Source organism: Dermochelys coriacea, chromosome 4 (genome assembly GCF_009764565.3).
Source record: "Dermochelys coriacea isolate rDerCor1 chromosome 4, rDerCor1.pri.v4, whole genome shotgun sequence".
NCBI lineage: Eukaryota > Metazoa > Chordata > Testudines > Dermochelyidae > Dermochelys > Dermochelys coriacea.
The window spans coordinates 81,216,919-81,230,772 of record NC_050071.1 but is presented as its reverse complement, the minus strand read 5'-3'; the positions used below and the strand labels follow the sequence as shown (position 1 = coordinate 81,230,772).

The 13,854-nt window shown below is 40.5% G+C and overlaps 1 protein-coding gene and 1 long non-coding RNA gene across 2 annotated transcripts in view; both read right to left on the bottom strand.

The window, feature by feature from the left end:
- WWC2 (WW and C2 domain containing 2) overlaps window positions 1–13,854 on the bottom strand; it is a 174,171-nt gene that overhangs the window by 100,750 nt on the left and 59,567 nt on the right. Inside the window, 1 exon segment of the mRNA XM_038400627.2 lies at window positions 9,157–9,266. Coding sequence (XP_038256555.1) covers window positions 9,157–9,266 — 110 coding nt within the window.
- Window positions 11,561–13,854, bottom strand: part of LOC122459978 — a 31,094-nt gene continuing 28,800 nt past the window's right edge. Inside the window, exon 3 of the long non-coding RNA XR_006280975.1 lies at window positions 11,561–11,598. This is a non-coding gene — a long non-coding RNA (uncharacterized LOC122459978). The remainder of the gene's footprint in view (window positions 11,599–13,854) is intronic.

The following is a 13,854-nucleotide window of genomic DNA, read 5'->3' as shown; positions in this document are numbered from 1 at the left end:
AGAAGAATGAGGGGGGATTTGATAGCTGCTTTCAACTACCTGAAAGGGGGTTTCAAAGAGGATGGCTCTAGACTGTTCTCAATGGTAGCAGATGACAGAACGAGGAGTAATGGTCTCAAGTTGCAATGGGGGAGGTTTAGATTGGATATTAGGAAAAACTTTTTCACTAAGAGGGTGGTGAAACACTGGAATGCGTTACCTAGGGAGGTGGTAGAATCTCCTTCCTTAGAGGTTTTTAAGGTCAGGCTTGACAAAGCCCTAGCTGGGATGATTTAACTGGGACTTGGTCCTGCTTTGAGCAGGGGGTTGGACTAGATGACCTTCTGGGGTCCCTTCCAACCCTGATATTCTATGATTCTATGATTCTATGATTCTAAGTACTCCTTTTCTTTTTAAGATAAACAGAGTATGTTACAAAGGCAGTGGGTTTAACAAAACCCTGTGTCCCTTCAAGATCACACAGTTATAACACATAATATGGTTTCAAAGTTATCTAAAATACAGAAGATGAAGTAGTGGAGATTATCCCTCAATGATAAAAATGTCACACACACAGAGAAATTCACATTCCATCAGTTTTATGGATGTGGAAGTTTATGAGTTATAAGGACAGCATGGAGCATTAGATTGCAGAGAAAAGGAGAAAATGCTCTGAACACTTTGTCCTCCTCATTCTGTTAGGCACCTGCAGATAAAACAAGTCTCCTCTCCTCCAGCCACTTTCTTCAACTTCCCATAAACTTAAAATAATTCACTCACACTCTCACACATCCCTTTCTTCAGGAAGTTTATACTCAAAGATTTCTACTAGGAATGATGGAGCAAAACTGTAATCATGTCACTGAGTTTGTGGTGCACCAGTCTCTCTCCATATCTGGTAACAGAGCTCTAGGGAACACGACTTCAGAGGCAAGCACTATAGACACTTCAAGCACTAGGCTTTACAGGATTCAGCCCTTGGTGGGGTCTCAAAACAAGAACACACACTTCAAGCAACAGAGGATTCTTTCACTAGGACTGCCAGAAATAAAAGATGTGAAAACCTGAAGACTCATTATAGGATACGTGTATTTTTTCACTTTCCAAGATTCCTGCCTCTGTCCCCCTTTCCCTGAAGTGGATGCATTAGCACCAGGCTGGTGGAGAGAGAAAAGTGATCTTATCAGCAAGGCTCCATACAGTGGGCAAACCAGTCACAGGCATAAGCTGGTGCTAAGGCCTGCAAAAATGTGACAGGAGTGGAGATCCTGTTGCCATGACATTGCAGATTGAGTTATTGCTGTCGAACAGTTTAGCCAAACCACACGGGGCCGAAACTACATGAAGGAGGCAGCAGGAGGATGGAATGAGCACCTCCACTGAGTTTTACATTCAGAGTGCAAGGGATCAGGAGTAGGAGCACCATTCTTGTCTGTCTTCTTCCTCCCCATCTCCCATCTGCCTTACTCTTTTTCTTCTCTTATTCCCTATCTATGAATTGAGATTGACAGCAACCCATGCAGTGCACGTTCCATGCTTCCAGAGTAGGAGACAAAAGTGACTTAGATAGAAATACTTTTTGGCATGTAGAGATGTAACAAATCTGTGTAGGGAATTCTGAGAGAAGAGGAAGACATACAATGGATTGGAACTTGTATTACACAATACTCTAAGCATGTACAATGGATTACTTTCCATTCAACTTGTAAGCGATAGATTAACACAACTCTGCCTGGTATCCATCTCTCTTGTGTTGTGAAGCTGTCCCAGGCTTGTGGTATTGCTTATTACAGCGATTATTTATACATCAAATATTTGCTCTTCTCCAAGCTCAGAGTGGAAGGGATTTTTTAAATTGCTTTAAAATATTTGTTATTACTTTTCCAGATTAAAAAAAAAAAAAAGAATAGTAAGGTGTTTTTTTTTTTCCTTAAAAGAGGGTTTCCTTTCTTTAATTCAGTAATGCCCACTATTATAATCAAGTACACACAAACACTGAGATGGTAAGCATATATTTCAGAGCCAAAAGGTAGAAGAAAATATAGTAGATAATCTTTAGCTTTGCATATGGCATAAACAGTCTAGCTACAATCACTTAATCACACACATGAATGTACGGGACAAGGTTACTTGTCAAAATCTAAAGATTTTGGAGACTTTGATTTTGACAACTTTTTTCCAGAAACCAGGGATAGTTCCTGGAGGGCTACTAGGGAGCCTAGGCTTCCAGGGGTCCATGGCTCCAGGGCAGCTCTCCAGGTGGACTACCCCTCAGGGCCTGGGATCCATCCCCTTTTGTGGAAAATTCTGAACTTTTGTTTTATTTCCAAATTGAAAAGAAACAAAAATTTTCAAAGTATCAAAATCCCCCAAGAAATGGAATGCATCTCTCTACCCAGCTCTAGATTTTAGAGAATTAGGGAAGAGTTGGAAACTATAAATGGGAAAGGAAGAAAATAAAAGGTGGATGAAACACTCTACATCCATTTGAAAGTAAAAGGCACTTTGGGGGGAAAACAGCTATCAAATTCTGAACACAGCAAATAACCTACACTCTGCAAGCAAAGATGCACTGAGAAAACATGATGTCCTAATTTAAACCATGAAAAGCATGGAGACAGTTTAAAAGATTAAAGTTTCCATCTATAAACAGATTGGGGAAATTGGGAACAACATTAAGGACTGGACTACCACTGGGGCTAGATAATGGAGATTTGATCCTCAGAGCAACACAGAATATATTCCTCAGCTTCTCCTAATCAAGCTCCCCACTCCCCATTCCCCAATTCCAGCTCTCCCAAAATTTAACATACAAAGCTATTCCAATCTCCCTACCTTTCCCATAGTCCTGTCCCATCGAACAGTGCCCAGTCCGACACTGCTTGTTTTACAGTACCAGCCTGACTTCCTCTTGCAAACTCTTTCCCCCCTGCTGACTCCTGACCCAGGGGTACAGTCAAATTACCAGCAGGGGAAGTGGATTATTTAGGGAGCACAGGAGATGTAGTAAAGGGAGGTTGCAGGCAGCGTGAAGGCAAGGCAGAAGTTGCTCGACTCCAGAGTCTCTTCACAGCATATTAGCCACAGTGGCCCCAGAAAACCCAAAGCAATTTAGCCATTTTCCTGGTGTTGATCATATTCCGGGGAGTTAACTGGTTTCCAAATCTAACACACGTTTGAGGGGTTTTAAGCATTCAAACCAGACTCAATGATTTTTAGGTAATTTGGGGTGAAATCCATTTTATTCTACTCCTGGGGGCATTCTGCACCACTGTGCATGTACAGAATTCATGTGTCCCACAGAATTTTATTTTTTTCCCCTGCAGAAAATACATTCTGCCCTAGAAGTGCTGCAGTTCCGCCTTTCTCCCACAAGAGACCACTGTGGTGCCAGAACAGCCAACAACATTAATGCAGCGGGCTGTTCTGGTGCCACAGCGGCTTCTGGTGGGCAAAAAATGGACCTGCAGAACTTCTGGGGCAGAATGTATTTTCTGTGGAGAAAAAAATTCTGCGTTTGCGGAGTGGCACAGAATTCCCCCAAGAGTAGAAGCTCATCACAGCACCTTCCCGCGGAGCCAGGTTCGGACAGAGTTGGCACATGGGGCTGCTGAGAGGGTCACAGACTGGGGTTCAGAATGGCTAGTTGGGGGGGACAGACTGGGACATGTGCTCAGAAGCTAGTGGGGTGACAGCATTGAGCCAGAGGCTGAATGGGAGTGGAGTGCATGGCCACATGGGAACAGGCAAGGGGGGCTGCAGGGACACATGGGGATGGAGGAAGAGGCTACAGGGACCCATTGGGATGTGGGGTGGTAGATGGGGAAGATGTGCCTGACTGAATGGGAGAGGCTTAAGATCAGCCAGGGTCTGCATGGAGGAGGCTCCCCAACAATCCTACCTCTCCCCCGTAAAAAAAAAACCTGTTCCATACTTTTTTCACCCACACTCAGCAACCCTCCAGGTTCACTCCAGGCTCCTTCCCTCTCCCTCAGCTCCTCCTAACACTCACAAGCCTTTGCATTGCTTCTGACAGGTATAGAAAATACAGTTCTGTGTTGTAAATTAAATTAATTACTCAAAGTTCTGTATTAATATGCCCAGTAAGGAATCTATTTGTCAAAAAAAAAATTACTAGAATCTTTTTTTTGGTCTGTGTTGTTACAGACATACTTGCTGACAGATATTTTGAAATAAAATTACCAAAATAATTTAAACTGGAATGTTATATTGTGTTATTTTAACAAATAAAATATGCAGAATTTTGTAAATTTTAAAAACATTGGGTGCAGAATTTTTTTTTTTTTTAAACAGAATTTTTAGGTGCAGAATTCCCCAGGAATAATTGACTTCTACTCAGTTCAGGGAATATGCTTTATACATATTCTGGAAGAAAGAAGGAAATGAGGACACTTCTGTTAGGATAACTGAAAAATCACTTTTAATACCAAAATTTGAGGAGGTAGATGTAGAAAACAAGAGGCAAAAAGACCCCATACATATCTATCACTGTTTATGGCAATGTCAGTGTTTAATTCTGAGTGTTAAAAGGGCACACAAATTGGAAAATCTTATTTCTACCTGAGTTTATTATACTTATTACAATTGTACATAACATCTGAGGCCTGGTCTGAAAATAACTGAAAAGTTATATTGGCAATAGCCACATCAGTCAGGGGTGTGTAAACACCACACACGCACGCACAACACTGTATGACATATTCCAAATCCGATCTTACCCATTTCAATAATAATTTCAATTAAAAACAAAAAACACACACACCACACACACTTTGGCTATCTAAAAGTTGTGGCTATCTAGAAGTAGGAGCAGTGGTGCCTACCACTGCTATGAAATATTTCCTGCTTCCCAATACTTCCTAGCTAGTAGATTTATGGAGCAGGGCAGACAACAGTCTCAGCCAAGGTGGCCAACCTGTGACTCTTCAGAAGTTAATATGCAGCTCCTTGTATAGGCACTGACTCTGGGGCTGGAGCTACAGGCGTCAACTTTCCAATCTGCCACAGGCCCTGCTCCCACTCCACCCCTTCCTGCCCCCTCCCCTGAGCCTGCAGAGCCTTGCTCCTCTCCCCCCACCCCCAAGCTTCCTGCACACCATGAAACAGCTGATCGCAAGGTGCAGGGAGGGAGCAGGAGGCGCTGATTGGCCGGGCTTCCGGGAGGCACTGGGAGAGAGGGAGGGGAGGGAGCTGCTGGGGGTTGCCGATGTATTACTGTGGCTCTTTGGCAATGCACATTGGTAAAATCTGGCTCCTTCTCAGGCCAGCCACTCCTGGTCTAAACCATCGATTTTTGTAGCATTTAAACTGTTCTTCTGAAAATCCTATGACTTTTTTTTAATAAGTGTTCAACACTGACCTAGCACTGTTTCTACTAAAATCAGTGGGAATAGAACAGTGGACAACTCCCTCCTGCCTGCAGAATGCAGGAAGCAAGAGGGGACAGGATAGGTGATATTGCGCCTACTCTCAGCTGCTGGGGGATTCATATTTAACAGACATCTCCTACTCAGAAGCCAATACTTAAAGTGGAACTTCCAAACAAAATCGACACCCAGCCGCTTGGTAGGAGTCCCAGTGACTTTCCCCATTCCCTGTGGAATTTTACCAAGGCATTGCCCCATGGTATTGTCACTGGTGGGTCCTTATTCCCCAGTTTATCACACTTATTAGCCAGAGACAAATTGTACTCCCAACTAGCCGGTGTCCGATTTCCCCCCCCCCCCGCCCCACATTCATAAAATGTATTTCTTTTATCATATGACAGTCGGAGAATGAAGACGACAAAATCCATTACTACAGATAAAAATACACAATAACCTTCCTTGTAGTTCTAGTTTATCTACCATTCTAAGACAGACTCAAGAATTCTGATGTAGCAAACAGGAGCAAACATTGCTTTATAGAAAGAGGCTGGTACTTTTTGCAATTAGCCATCTCATACTGTTGTTTATTTCAAAAGCATCAGAGTAAAACATTCATTCCAGTCAGGTGAATTAAAGCTATAATCTCAACGTTTGGCATGTTAGACAAATGACCTGCCTCTGACCCTTATCACGCTGCTTGCCTCCCAGCGACTCAGACAAAGAGTGTTCTCTTCAGACCACCTCCTCATACATGCCACATAGCTAACATCTACTGCCCTCCAAAATAAAATAAAAGTTGATAAATTTCACTGAAATTGCAACAAGGCAACATAGATTAATACAACAGAGCTGTACATGTCAGATCTCTCACTCCCAAACAATGGGTTTAAAAAAAAAAACAAAAAAAAAAAAAACAATTTAACTAAACAAAAACCCAACAAACCTATCTGCATTCCATTACCATCCAACAAATATACTTACAAAAAAGGGAAGTTAGCTAAAAATACTTCTATTTTGTTGAAGTCACAGGAAAGTATAAGCGTGTACACAGCTGAGGCGCACACAATTCTTCTATAACCTGTTATAATTGGCAAGTAGGAATATTCTTGTCTCAGGAAGTCTTACAGTGACAATTTTAAAGCAAAACCACGCACCTCTAAGTTCCCATGGAAGTGCAAAGTAACGCTTATAGACAACATGTACAGAACATATCCATGTATAGAAACAGAATATAAAAAGAAAACAACTTTTTTTTTTTAAAAAAAAGGTCAAGATTTTTAAATAGTGTCTAGTAATTCTGAATGCCTCAATTGTCAGTTGGTATCCAACTTGAAATACCTTCAAGGGGCATGATTTTCAGAGTGGTGGTATTCAAGCTTTTTGAAAATTAGGCACCTTGAATCCTAAAGCACTCAAAATCTCACGAGTCATTTTTGAAAATCCAAGTTTATAAGCATGTGTCAGCATTCACACTGAAATTCCTGACATGCACCAGAAGTCTGTACACTGGGCTGTATAATGGGATTTGTAGTAGTAATATTTTACATTCCCTCAAAGTATATTTAATTCAGATTCAGTGGCACTGTTTTTTAAAAAATCATTAACAATTCCTGTCAAGATTTCTTCCCCACTCTGAACTCTAGGGTACAGATTGGGGACCTTCGTGAAAGACCCCCTAAGCTTATTTGTACCAGCTTAGGTTAAAACTTCCCCAAGGTACAAACTGTTTTACCTTTTGTCCCTGGATGTTATGCTGCCATCACCAAAGTGTCTAACAAAAATAACAGGGAAAGTGCCAACTTGGAAACATCTCCCCCCCCAAAATATCCCCCCCAACCACTACACCCCCTTTCCTGGGGAAGGCTTGATAAAAATCCTCACCAATTTGCATAGGTGAACACAGATGCAAACCCTTGGATCTTAAGAACAATGAAAAAGCAATCAGGATCTTAAAAGAGAATTTTAATTAAAGAAAAAGTAAAAGAAAAACCTCTGTAAAATCAGGATGGTAAATACCTTACAGAGTAGTCAGATTCAAAACAGAGAATCCCTCTAGGCAAAACCTTAAGTTACAAAAAGACACAAAAACAGGAATATACATTCCATTCAGCACATCTTATTTTATCAGCCATTTAAACAAAACAGAATCTAACGCATATCTAACTAGATTGCTTATTAGCCCTTTACAAGAGTTCTGACCTGCATTCCTGCTCTGGTCCCAGCAAATGCATCACACAGACAGAGAGGACCCTTTGTTCCCCCCCGTCCAGCTTTGAAAGTATCTTGTCTCCTCATTGGTCATTGTGGTCAGGTGCCAGCAAGGTTATCCTAGCTTTTTAACCCTTTACAGGTGAAAGGGTTTTCCTCTGGCCAGGAGGAATTTAAAGGTGTTTACCCTTCCCTTTATATTTATGACAATTCCATATTCTGTTTGTTTTTAATTACATGAACAACCAAAGCCAAAAGTCTGATAGAGAGAGAAATGAATGAGAAAAAGACAAATTTGCTCTGACAGTGTTGCTCTAGTTTTAGAAGCATATTTTTTTTCCTTCCTTGCTTCTAGAGCAGATTTGGTAAAATACTTCCCTACTTTTATAGAAACATATTAATTTAGAAATATTAAAACCATAATAAAAGACAAGTGAGAAATTTCTGCTCTCTTTTACTCTGTTATACATGAGACTTTTAAAATAGCACAATATGCATATTTTAGATGCTAAGGAGCCTTTTGGTGAAAATGCTAAAGGCATCATTCAGTATTTAATAGCTAGGAATGGAAAAGTACAGAAGACAAAAATGCTTATGGGAAAATATTTACCTACACAAATCTAATATACATTAGAGTCCTAAATTTTCAAAGAGTTGTTTAGGATCTAGACACAAAACCCAATGCAACTCTGAAAATGTAAGGGGCAGGGGTAACTGTCCTATTATAGGTTTCAGAGTAGCAGCCATGTTAGTCTGTATTCAAAAAAAGAAAAGAAGAAAACATCTGATGAAGTGAGCTGTAGCTCACGAAACCTTATGCTCAAATAAATTTGTTAGTCTCTAAGGTGCCACAAGTCCTCCTTTTCTTTTTGTCCTATTATACCAACATAGGTCCCTACTGTAAGGCTATTGCAGCCAGTGGAGTCACACAAAGGATGAATTTGTTCCACTGGCTTTATTTTTCCGAATTAGTGTAGATGAAATAATTTGCAGTGCAGAATCTATTCTAAAAGAATGCTGTTCTTAAAACTACAGTATGTTTGCCAGTCCTCATTTGGAAATTACACCGAGTAAGCACTTCTATCCAACACCAGCTAACCTTCACTGGTTCTATCTGCCATTAGATTGAAGCTGGTATTTCATTCTTCTTCTGAGATTGCCTCTGTTACTGTGAATTACTGAATGTTCAAAAGACCCAAAATGTCCTAACATTATGCCTCCGATTGGCAATTATTTGAGTCCTATAGCAAATGCTTATTTAAGAACACTAAGCCTTCTCTACTTACTGTACGCTTCTGAGCAGTATACTACTTCCACTGCAGTTCTTAGAAGACTGAGCCTTTTGATTAGTTCTGAGCCAGTTTCACTCTCAGAAAAAATATACACTCAAAGAAAAGTGTGTTTGCGTTTTTGGGGTGAGGGAAGGACCTATTTTTTTTTAAAGCAAGGCACTGAACAGGCTTTCTATGAGTTACATGTCTCAAAAAAATCCTTCCCCACTCCTACTCCTCCTTTAGGAGGAGAAAGTCTAATGCAGCTAAGCCTTCTTATGTAATCCATAAAACAAATCAAAAACACTTACTGTTTATGTGATCGATATAGTAGACACCAATCTGAGGATCATATGCAGCTTCCCATCCCCATGGTAGTTCATCCCCAACACAATCCGCGAATGACAAAGGCTTTGTTAACCTAAAAACAAATTAAAGTAATGCAATTAAAGCAATGGGGTTTTTCTTGAAAAATTCTGGACCTGTCCTCTTGTTCATAATTAGAAGCTAAGGATTGCTATAGAAGGCTAGCAGGAGGAAAGGAGAAGAAAAGTTGCCAAATGGCATGGAAAAATAACCTTAAGCTCTTGAATGACTTTCCAAGCATATCCTGACTATATTAACTCAAAGTTAGATAAATTACTCCCCAAATTTGCCTCGCCTAGGCATTCGATTGAGAATTCTACTGTAATGCTATCCTCAAACTCTCCAGTAATTAAACAATAGCAGCAGACAACAGCTTGAAAAATCTACTCTCCTACTTGACTCTTGTAAATGGGAGGACCTACATTTTCAACCTTGATTTCCAAAGTTCCAGTCCTCTGCTTTAATCATAAAATCATCCTTCCTCTGCAGTGTCCACACAGAAAATTCAGAGAACAGAAAATAACTTCCCATGGTGTACCATACAGGTAATCCTATTCTGATGGACATTTATCCTTGGAAGCATGATTGGCAGCTGAGGTACGACTACTAAATCTTAGAAATGTCTAAATCGTAAGAGTGAGTGCGTGTGCATGCAGACCACAAAATTAAAATTTCTCAGAAGCTCACAATTCATGCTGCAGTGATGGGGGCCATAAGTACACCAAGATAAGACTTCTTACTGAAGAATACTGAAGTCAGTATATTGTGTATGTATCAGCAGTCAAAGCAAGATGACTATACCAGCCTATCAAAAAAAAGGGGGGTGGGGGGTGGGAAGTAGGGTGACGAGACAGCAAATGTGAAAAATCGGGACGGGGGTTGGGGTATTAGGAGTCTATATAAGAAAAAGACCCAAAAATCAGGACTATCCCTACAAAATCAGGACATCTGGTCACCCTTGGGAGGGGGCATGTATTCACCAATGAGATTTTACTGAAACAATTCACATCCTTTCCTCGGAGAGGAAATGGGACTTATCTAGTGTCAAAGGGGCCTGATCCAGTAGCCATTGACTTCAGTGCAAGCCTGATCAAGTCCAAATAGAGTCTACACCAGCGTTGTTTTTTAAAAAAAAATTTATTAGCGGCAGGTGCAGCTGCACTGGTGCTAGCAGCTGCTTAAATGCAAGCGTAGGCAGGGCACAAACAATTTTACCATCATAAATCCTAGGGTTTCATGTCACAGTGGTAGGAACAAACATGTGTCCTGAATGCATTAGCCCTTTCATTGGTTAGAGCATCAGTGAAGCTGCATCCACTGCTAACAGGTAAAAATTTTAGCGCAGACATGACTGGAATGTGAAAAATGTTCTTCTCAAGAAGCAGCAGCCTTGAACCTCGTAACGAGACCCACAGTCGAAGGCCTGAGGAACTCTGTAGGATGCCATCACACCATCAAAGCCCTGGTAGGATTACATTTTGAGAGTCTACAACTTCCCGTCTCACTCTTCCTCACTCATCACCAACTTCCTTTCCTTTCTGTGCATTGCTTATGTCTTTGCTTCCCTCATTCTTTTCTCCTTTTCAAGCTTCATTCCACATAAAAAAATTAAAGTGTTCAGTGGTTATCCCTAATCAATATCTGTAGGCATGTTCATTTTTTATTTGATGACTAAACAATGACAATCACTTCAAGCCAAACTGCAACTCTGAACGTTTCCCTGTGGAGATTCCCATATGGTGTGTGTTAGAGAGAGACCCCCTCAGTGTGAATTCCCTTTGGATGGATTTTATCTATTTTGTGTATGTATATATATGTATATGCATTGTTTTGGGAGGAAGCAACAACACTTTTTTTAGAATGGTTAATAATAGGTTTTATAGGAACCACTATTTCTAACAAGGCACAATGAAAAACTATAACCATAATTGGTTACATCTGTGTCACATCAGAAAAAGACAGTGCCTTCCTTAGCTAAGGCTGAGTAAAGCCTTCCAGTATTATACTTTTATTTCATTTGGAACAAAATGAGTACTGGTTTTCCAGCTGAAAGACCAGAAGCTTTACAGAATACTGATATATTTTAAGAAAAAGAAGGATTTGGGGATTTACTGTCTACGTATCAATAGGATTGGAGGTTGCATCATAAAGTGTCCTTGATGAGAGAAGATAATGGGATACAATAGTAGAATTCCCACAACTGTGTTGACCATGCTCATTTCAGCTTTAGTTCAACTCACTTTATTATGAAGCTATACTATACTTTAAATACTATATATTTGATTTGACACACACCCTTATCACAAAAATGCAAACATTGTCCCATTCTCCCCTCTACTCCCCCCACCCCACCCTTATTATTATTATTATTATTATTATTATTATTTCTTACAATTCGAGCCAAAGGAAGTTTGTTTTGGTTTTTGAGGCAGAAGATGGAATTATAAGGCTAAGATAAATTTAGAATGTTTTACTTTTGGTAAAGCTTTTTGTTGTTCTTTTGTAACTCAAATCCAGTTTCATTTTAGGAAGCCAAACTTTTCATGCAGTTCGATTCTCCTAGCAAGTAGGTTTGGTTTAGAAACAATTGGCCCACAAACAAAACCATTATAAGAATTATAGGGACTGAATCTTAACACCTGAAGTCCTGGTTCAACTCTCCCATAAGAATGGCCATACTGGGTCAGACCAATGGTCCATCTAGCCCAGTATCCTGTGTTCCGACAGTGGCCAATGCCAAGGGCTTCAGAGGGAATGAACTGTTAGAACAGGCAATCAGGTGATCCATTCCCTTTCATCCACTCACAGCTTCTGGTGAACAGAGGCTAGGGACACTCAGATCATGGAGTTGCAACTCTGCCCACCCTGGCTGATCGCCATTGATGGACCTATCCTCCATGAACTTATCTAGTTCTTTTTTTGACCCCGTCATAGTTTTGGCCTTCACAACATCCCCTGGCAAAGAGTTTCACAGGCTGACTGTGTGTTGTGTGAAGAAGTACTTCCTTTTGTTTGTTTTAAACCTGCTGCCTATTAATTTCATTGGGTGACCCCAGTTCGTGTGTTATGTGAAGGAGTAAACAGCACTTCCTTATTTACTTTCTCCACACCAGTCAAGATTTTATAGACCTCTCTCATATCCCCCCATAGTAATCTCTTTTCCAAGCTGTAAAGTCTCAGTCTTTTTAATCTCTCCTCATACGGAAGCTGTTCCGTACCCCTAATCATTGTAGTTGCCCTTCTTTGTACCTTTTCCAATTACAATATCTCTTTTTTGAGATGGAGCAACCAGATCTGCACATAGTATTCAAAATGTGGGCATACCATGGATTTATATATAGGCAATATGATATTTTCTGTCCTGTTATCTATCCCTTTCCTAACATTCTGTTAGTGTGAACCGGCAGTCAAAAAAAGCTGAGTGGATGTTTTCTGAGAACTATCCAAAATTACTCTAAAATCTCTCGAGTGGTAACAGCTAATTTATACCCCATCATTTTGCATGTATAGTTGGTGCAGTTATCAACACAATTTTATCTGCCATTTTGTTGCACAGTCACCCAGTTTTGTGAGATTCCTTTGTAACTCTTCGCAGTCTACTTCGGACTTAACTATCTTGAGTAGTTTTGCATCATCAGCAAATTTTGCCACCTCCCTGTTTACCCTTTTTCCTGGATCATTTATGAATATGTTGAACGGTACTGGTCCCACTACAGGCCCTGGCGGACATCACTATTTACCTCTCTCCATTCTGAAAACTGACCATTTATTCCTATCCTTTATTTCCTATCTTTTAACCAGTTACTGATAGACAAGAGGACCTTCTCTTTTATCCCATGACTGCTTACTTTGCTTAAGAGCCTTTGCTAAAGGACCCTGTCAAAGGCTTTCTGAAAGTCTAAGTACACTATATCCACTGGACCACCTTTGTCCATGTTTGTTGACCCCCTCAAAGAACACTAATAGATTGGTGAAGCATGATTTCCTTTGACAAAAAACATTTTGACTCTTCCTCAACAAATCATGTTCATCTATGTGTGTCTGATAATTCTGTTCTTTACTATAGTTTCAACCAATTTGCCTGGTACTGAAGTTAGGCTTACCGGCCTGTAATTCCCAGGATCGCCTTTGGAGCCTATTTTAAAAATTGGTGTCATATTAGTTATCCTTGAGTCATCTGGTACAGAAGCTGATTGAAGTGATTACATACCACAGTTAATAGTTCTGCAATTTCTTGAGTTCCTTCATTACACTTGGGTGAATACCATCTGGTCCTGGCGACTTATAACTGTTTAATTTACCAATTTGTTCCAAAACCTCCTCCAACACCACCTTCCACTTGCCAAAGAGCTGTTTACTTGATTTGGTCTTCACCAAGCACTACTCATTCTCGGATCTCTCTGTTCCCTCTCCAACCCTCACTTGCTCTCGTTCAACATCACACATTAAACCCTCCCTCACGGCCTAGCATTCAGCCTTTCTATGGACTTCATCCTTCGACATTGATGACATCTCATCGCTCTCAGCTATCTCTCTTCCATCAACATGGTCGTTGATTCTCTCCATTCCTCACTCTCCTCCACCCTTGACTCTTTACCCCTTGCTCCAATTGCAAGGTCCACCCTACCAACCTTCAGCCCTCG